The sequence below is a fragment of the Apodemus sylvaticus genome, chromosome 18 (assembly GCF_947179515.1).
Source record: "Apodemus sylvaticus chromosome 18, mApoSyl1.1, whole genome shotgun sequence".
NCBI classification, from domain to species: Eukaryota; Metazoa; Chordata; class Mammalia; order Rodentia; family Muridae; genus Apodemus; species Apodemus sylvaticus.
The window spans coordinates 37,066,703-37,074,329 of record NC_067489.1 but is presented as its reverse complement, the minus strand read 5'-3'; the positions used below and the strand labels follow the sequence as shown (position 1 = coordinate 37,074,329).

The window sequence follows — 7,627 nt, the reverse complement described above, 5'->3', positions numbered from 1 at the left end:
TCTTTTTCTGGAAGGAAATGAAGAAAGAGTGGATAATATGGATAGTAGAGGTACGTGAAGGGGAACTGGGAAGAGTGTGGAGGAGAAACTGTGTGATGTATTATACAAGATAATAATAATAATAATAATAATAAACAATAATAATAGGAGGAGGAGAAAGAAGAGGAAGAGGAGGAAAAAGAGGAAGAGAAGAAGGAAGAGGAGGAGGAGGAGAAAAATACCTTCTATTTGGAGTAGCACTAATTGCCTGGGGAATATGTTACATATCTCCAGAAATATTTGTTGTAAATCTTAATAATACAATATTGAAATTTTAAGTGGATTTTATACTTGAGCTAACAGAATGTAACAGAAACCATAAGGAAAATGTACAAACCTCTGACAACATGTCAGAAGGTAGAGGGTTTCCTTTCCTTTGAGCTGATTGTACAATAAGCTGAGGTGAGCAACAGCTCCATTGCTTACCTTGGTTGGATGCTGTGTCCTTTCCTTATGTTTTGCTCTTTAGGCTTTTGCTTTGCTCTTTGCTATAAAGACAAGGATGGGGAGAAATGTTGATAGAAAACAAGGCATGGTATCTTTCTCAACACTGTAAGAAGATGTGGTGGGGAATAACGAATATAACTTATTAGCCAGGGATGACTGGCAGGAGGTCAGTTCTGTACCCTGCTCCAAAATTCTTGCTCTTTTTTTTTAACTTCTCCTTTTCCTTTCACAATGTCCTTTAAGGAAAGGGAATGAGTTATCTGACAAATTTAGATTTTGCTAACTTGTGCATTGATGAGAAGGTTATTGAAATACAATTCAGAGAAAGATTTTCAACACACAACTGTGTCATTTCCTTTCCTTGTGGGCCAGATGCTGAAATACTATGTGATAAAGATTTTAGGTTTCAATTGTAAAGAGAGGGAAGCGGATAAATCAGTGCTGCCTTCCATACCAACAATGACCAAAGAGGTATAGTTTAATTTATTTCTTCTTAAAAGTGCTTGTGTTGACAGTGTGAGCATACTCTTGTACAAGTATGTGTGTGTGTGTGTGAGTGAGTGAGAGAGAGAGAGAGAGACAGACAGACAGACAGAGAGACAGAGAGACAGAGAGACAGAGAGAAATAGACAGACAGACAAACAGACAGACAGAGTATCTGATCCATAATTTCTAGTAAACTCTTATTCTGGTTTAGTTTTGTTGTTTAACAGGTAAAAAATGATAGTTAAAATTCTTGTTAATGTTTTCAATAATAAAAATATAATCCATATGCACAAGACAAAGTACTTGGTAGTCAGATTAGCAAAGAACTTTGTCATATCACTGTGTGTTTTAAAATACTGGCTTTGTTTAAAGCGCATTTCGTAGGTTAGTGTGTTTCCTTGCCATTTTCTTCATGTGACATTTCTGGCTTTAACCTGATTGCTGTATTAATATTCCATTGTTTAGAGAGTGAATGGTGTCTGAGTCTCATCTGCTTCAACAGTTTGAATTACATATGAAGAAGAGATACAAAGAAAAATAAATACAGCTAATTTTGTAAGGTGTTCTCAATTTAAAGCATATACCCAAGCAGAGCTAATATAATTTAGCCTTCTTCCATAGATTAAAAAGTGTTTTATGTAACTACTATGTGAATGGGAAGAGTTATTATTTTAAAGGTAAAAGTATCTTCATGGAATGTTATAATTTAAGGTGATTTGGATGGATGAGGAAGACTTGCATAGCATAAAATTGGTCTGGTGTTATCACTGGCTATGTGGAACTGTAGGAGAAGTCACAGAGCAGAAATGATGAATATTTGGGGCAGTAGCAGGGAGCTCACATCGTATGAGTACACTGTCTGCTTTCAAACCCAATGATCCTTACTTCCAGCTATGTAACATTGAGTAAGTACCTAAGCCATTTATGTCTTAGTTTCCTAAATGCAAGATGAGAGAATCTGTCTATAGAGCTCACAGAACTGCCTTGAAGCTAAGACTCAGAAAGTGATACACAATTGTGAAAAATGCTGATGTGGTTTATTGTCAGCTTTCTCTGTATTAGGCAAGGTTAGAAATTACTTTAGTCTTCATAGTATTCCTTTCCATTATATCAGGATTTTAAAAATATAAAAATTATTTAAAGCTCTTAAAATAATTGGTGATTTCTTAAAGTCATTTACCTAAAAGAATGATATATTCATCTCTTCATTTAGCATCGGTTTGCCAACATTTTATTTTTCTGTTTTTATTTTTGAGAATTTTATAGAATATATTTTGATCATATTCTTTTTTGTCATTTTTTTTGATTCAAACATTGATGCTTTTTACATTTTACTATCAAGAACGATTGATTGTCACTATCTGTCTTTAACAGGAATTTTTATGTATTCTTTTTTAACAATGCTTATAACAATATACTCACTTTAAAAGTGATACAAATTATCAGCTACCTATATTAAAATGAGGGTATTTATTTTAAATGAATAAGGAAGATCACATTAGAGTAATTTACTCCACTGTTAAGAAAAAAAATAACTGTAAGAAGATCATGGCAAATATAAGTATATATTTATCTTAGAAGAAATGAGATGTAGAAATATGAAAATGCAAATGGCTACACACATAGTCACAGGTCTGCCAAAGTAGTCAAACAAGATGAAGACATTCCTGGGCTAGAGGGTGAGTTCAAGGCCAGCCTGAGCAACTTCAGTACGATCTTGTCTGAAAATGAAAAGTAAGAGATGATATATTCATCTTGCAGCATCTGTGCTGATCAGAGATTTATTTCTAAGTCCAATGCTAGTATCGTAGTAACAACAATAAAAAAGTCTCAATAGTTAGTAGATTCTAGACACACATAAATTTCTTACTTAGTCACACATGGGTATAAGGAATCTTCCCTGGAGTGTCCAAGCAATGGATATGAACAGGCAATAGCCAAGAGGTACAGTAAATAACAAATAATTGCATGGAAATATCTCTTCCACACTAATTAGAAACAGGGCAACAAAGGTGTTTTAAAATATCAAGATTCTCATTAATATCTAAATAATTCTATGATGATGAATTTGGTTTAAAATTTTCACACTCACACATTATTCAAATATATGGGTATTAATTATATCCTCCTTTTATATCCAAGACATTCAAAATACTTTTCATTTAGTCTAGTTCTTCAATACTGGTATAAAATCAAACAGAAGAATATCTAAAGAATAACGCTAATTGACCACAGTAGCTATGACATTATTTATGAAAGTAAAATCATGAGCTCCAGAAAAGGGGTGGTCATAAAAATCAACGGTTATAGAAATGAGTTACTCATGTTTGATTAAATATCGTAGAGTTCATTTTTTTAAAAAAAATTTGAAAAGATCATTCAAAGAAAAAGAAAAGCATGATTTTTAAGGAAAATGGGTCACACCAATCAATATGCACCTTGCAACACCCACTGTGTAAATCCAGACCTATGAATAAAGACTTAAGTGTTCTGTGAGGAATGATGGATTTTATTGTATTAAAGTGTCCGGATGGTAGAAGTTGAATTTTATCTCAGCTTTCATGCCACTACATTGTTTTAATGATAACATGCCTGCAAGTGAAGACTGTGGTTCGTGTTAACCTCCAAGTTCCGTCATGTGGCTTTCCTGTGGCTGCCTCCAAGAACTTTTGACCCTTCATTAAAAGCTGATATGGCAGAGATGCATTTTGATTCTCATGAGAACACACTGCTGATAGATTATACAAGCTCAAAGGATTTCACAATCCTTTATCAGGATGAAGGCGTGTGCTGGGAAAAGTCACTTTATGTGAAATTATTTGGCTCTCAACTTGGAAATTACACTTAAGGTCACAGAAAAATGCTGTAAAGACTGCTCACAAGGCCTTGTCTCTGTATGTATCCTTACATTTCCAAAAGATAATAATAATTTTAATAATAATAATAATAACAATGTCAAATAAAGGCAGAAATAATCTCATAAATTTAACAATAAATTTCTTTGAGGCAAAATGTAATGTACTAATGATATCTCTTTTTTGCCAGGTAACTAAGTTCATGCCAGTCTGAGAGAAGCATTTTCCAGTGTATAACAATTTCTTTCTTTAAAATTCTATATATGTGAAATATGAACTTTCCTTGAGGTATACATGGATCTATGAATTATGGTCACCCTTAAAAATATGTGGTCTTTTCCATCTATGTAAATATTTTCATTTTAATTTTTTGTTGTGTTTTTATTTTATGACCAAACACAGAATCAAACATAGAATCTTGTGCCTAATACATAAGCACTCAGGTCATCAGGGGAGTTAGTCGGGAGAGACTACAGGGCCAGAGCTGGGTCCAGGTGCACTCACAGTCAAGGCAGGGGCAAGACACATTCGTGCACCTGTGTCCATTTAGGAGTCTGTGGGAGGAAGACTGTGTGTCAAGGACAGACTGATTCACTTAGTGATACACTGTCTCAAAACAAAATCAAAATCAATCAGAAAATGAGCAAAGGTTTGTCTATATCTTGAAGTGCTGGATAATTCTTTACTCAGCCACTAATCCAGCTTGGTCTCATGTTTCTCAGGTTTGTTTTCCTGATAAAATATTGTCTACATACCCGTTTCACTCTCTGACTCTCTGTCTTTTTCTCTCTCTCTCTGCTTCCCTCTCACCCTCCCGTCCTTCCCTCCCTCCTTCCCTCATCCCATCACACACACACACACACACACACACACACAGCTGAAAGGGCTAAAACTCCAGGCAATAAACTGAGAGAAATCTCTCAATATGTGGCAAATCTTTGTTGCTTCTGTACCTCATGAAGATTTTTCTGTCACGAATTCCAGTGTTTATTAAAGGCATCCCAGCAGTCCTATTGTTGAAAGCAGATGTGTCCAGAGTGATAAAAACTCTACATCTATGTTCAGCAAACACATCCACAATGCACACAGAACTGTGGTTGTCAATGAGAACACTTTGGATAAACACCAGGATGCGAGTTGGGATTGTTCTAAGGTGGTGTGCACCTAGTCACATGCCAACCACCTCCATGAGAGCAACACTTATCTGGCCAGTGCTTCTACCCATCTGTATATAGCTGGGTCCTAATTACCTATGACTTCATGAACTCAGGGATGGGGTCAGGTAAAGCATATAGTAGGAAAAGGAGAATTCATCTATACAAACATGAGGAAGCCATCATGCATGCAGGCTGACAACTTTTCAGGAGGGCCTGCACTGAGGTCAGCCATATTTCTATCCATAAACCCTCAGCCAGGCTCCTTAAGTAAGCCTAGCACACTTATTGTTTCCCAGGATGAGCGGTGCTGTACTGTAATTCTACTTTGTTTCATCAAAGTAGGCATTTTAGCAGTTGACAATATCACTTAAAGGAAACCAGAGCTATTATGGGCATTTAGAGGGTGAACACTGGGTCAGATAAACATCCCCCAAACTAAGTAACTACACTCCCCTCCTCAGAACATTCTGGGGAGAAATCTAATAGAGTGTTCCTGAAAGTGTCTGAAGGCACTTGAGACTGACAAAATGCAAAAGGATGCAGAGGCAGACCAGACAGTGGCTTTGATCCTAAGCTCTAAAGAGCAAGCCTGGCTCTGGCCACAAAAGGATGAAACAGAAAACAGGTTATAAAGAGGAAAATGAATTCACAGTGTTAGCCAAAATATTCCCATCAGGCTGAGATTTCCCTATATCCGTGCTTTGACTTCCGGAATGGCTGAGGCAGAGCTAGGAAAAACACATCTTGATTATGCTGAAAATGCAGGCTGTGGAAGCAAGAAGATAAGCCTGTCTCAGAATGCCAAGGGAAGGCTTTGGGGATATACAGAGCTTCAAATCATAGCAACACACACACACACACACACACACACACACACATACACACACAGAGAGAGAGAGAGAGAGAGAGAGAACAACACAATACATACCTCTATATAAACACACATATATGTGTCTCTGTGTGTGTGTATAAATGTACATATGTGTGTATGTATGTATATGACCAATTGAAATACTAAGTTCTTGTGGGGCATGTTATGTTACTACAGGGTCAAAGATGCCACTGAAGGACTGGAAATAAAGCCAATGCCCCTTTAGATTCTGAATCATAAACAAACATCATCAAGAATTTGTCTCCAAAATTTCTGCAGTCCACTGGTCTTCTGAATAGCCACCTCACTTGGCAAACAAAAACTAACATGTGAGATTAAAGTCGTAGAAAGTCAAATAAACTGAGTCAACAATTATAATGGGTGTTCAAAGTTCCAGGGTTCCTGAAGCCCTGGGTGTGTAATGTGGAACAAAGCAGACATGTGTCCACAGGCCAGTAGTTTACACTCTAGACTTTTTTCAGATACAAATATTTTTATCTTTATTCATAAACCTACCTACATAGAAAAATGAGTGGATACTAGCTGGCAATGTTTCCGTTGCATTTAAGTGAAAATGAACCCATATTTACTCATTTGGAGAAGGACCTGTTAAACAAACAAACAAACAAACAAAAAAACATGAACAGTGGGAATAAGGTTTTTCCACCTCATTCATTAACACCTGAGCTCAAAGTCACAAGTTTTATCCACTTGGCCATAATTGTTTTGACTGTGGCTTTGAAGTGAATACAGAACTGTTTTATTGCTAACTCCATTTTTGTCTCATTTGTTTTGTTTGATGGATAAAATCAGTGTCCACCTTTCATTCGTGGATTAAAAGAGGGGAAACAAGAAAAGTCTGGATCCACCCCACCTTCTGGTCCAATCCTGCTTCCTCCATGGACAGTCTCCAGGGCTATTCGCCACTCATTTACTTAATTGTTTAAGGGCTTCTGTTTGCTTATCTTGTGAGAGTTCAGTGTGGCCCAGGCTGGCATTAAGTTAATGGGCATTCCTCTTGCCACTGGCTTTCAAGTACCAGGATTCTAGGCAGACAGTGAGTTTTTAGGCACACACGTTATACCTCACGTTGGCCATTTTAATCTTTTTGTGATGTAGTGCTTTTACTTCTGTTTCAGGATCTACAGCACCCTGAGTCTTGCAACAGGTCTGTTTGCTTTGGGTTTTTCATTTCTTTTTCAATTTCACCTTACCAGAAAAAGAAAAAAAAAAGAGAGAGAGAGAGAGAAAGAGAAAGTTTCTGGTCCTCTACTTCCCTTCTCTTAGCCCCTTGTCCCAGTGGTAAATCCTGTACATTTCACAATCCTCAGCCTGAACAACTCAAGATTTGTGGAAACCGATTCTCAGAAATGATCAACATGTGAAGGTTGTCCGTGTGAGCGGCCAAATATGTGACCTTCTAGGCCATAGTTTTAGAAGTCTATTGACAGCAGTTTAGTGGCATCTTTGCTAGTCTATGAATCTCCCAAAGCAGCAAGTGTCTTTAGGTATTACTGATGGTTCTCTGTCCCTAGCCCAGGCTGGAGAGCTGTTCCTGTCCCTGCTGTGAATTCAGTTAAAACTGCAGCAAACTTATCCCTCAGCAACTGAAGGGATAAAGAAAGATTAGATGGTGTTGGATTCTTGCTAAATTAGTCAACCTGCCTGAACTGTGACCCATAAAACGTTTTCCATTTATCTTCAAGTACAGTGTCCTTAAAATGCAGATCATTCAGCCACAATCAGCACCATTTCTTGAAAATCTATTAGAA

The 7,627-nt window shown here is 37.0% G+C and overlaps 1 protein-coding gene across 5 annotated transcripts in view; it reads left to right on the top strand.

Annotated features, from left to right (window-relative positions):
* Nucleotides 1-748: 748 nt before the first annotated feature.
* Nucleotides 749-7,627, top strand: part of Msr1 (macrophage scavenger receptor 1) — a 70,275-nt gene continuing 63,396 nt past the window's right edge. Inside the window, exons 1-2 of one of the 5 annotated variants that reach the window (XM_052162073.1) lie at nucleotides 749-957; nucleotides 6,995-7,023. Coding sequence is in view for 3 of the 5 variants with exons in the window: in XM_052162070.1 (XP_052018030.1) it covers nucleotides 781-957 (177 nt within the window). In the remaining 2 variants the exon portion in view is untranslated. Of the gene's footprint in view, nucleotides 958-1,779; nucleotides 1,878-6,994; nucleotides 7,024-7,627 lie in introns of those variants that run through there. The other 4 variants (XM_052162070.1, XM_052162074.1, XM_052162075.1 and 1 more) reach the window with 4 other exon arrangements.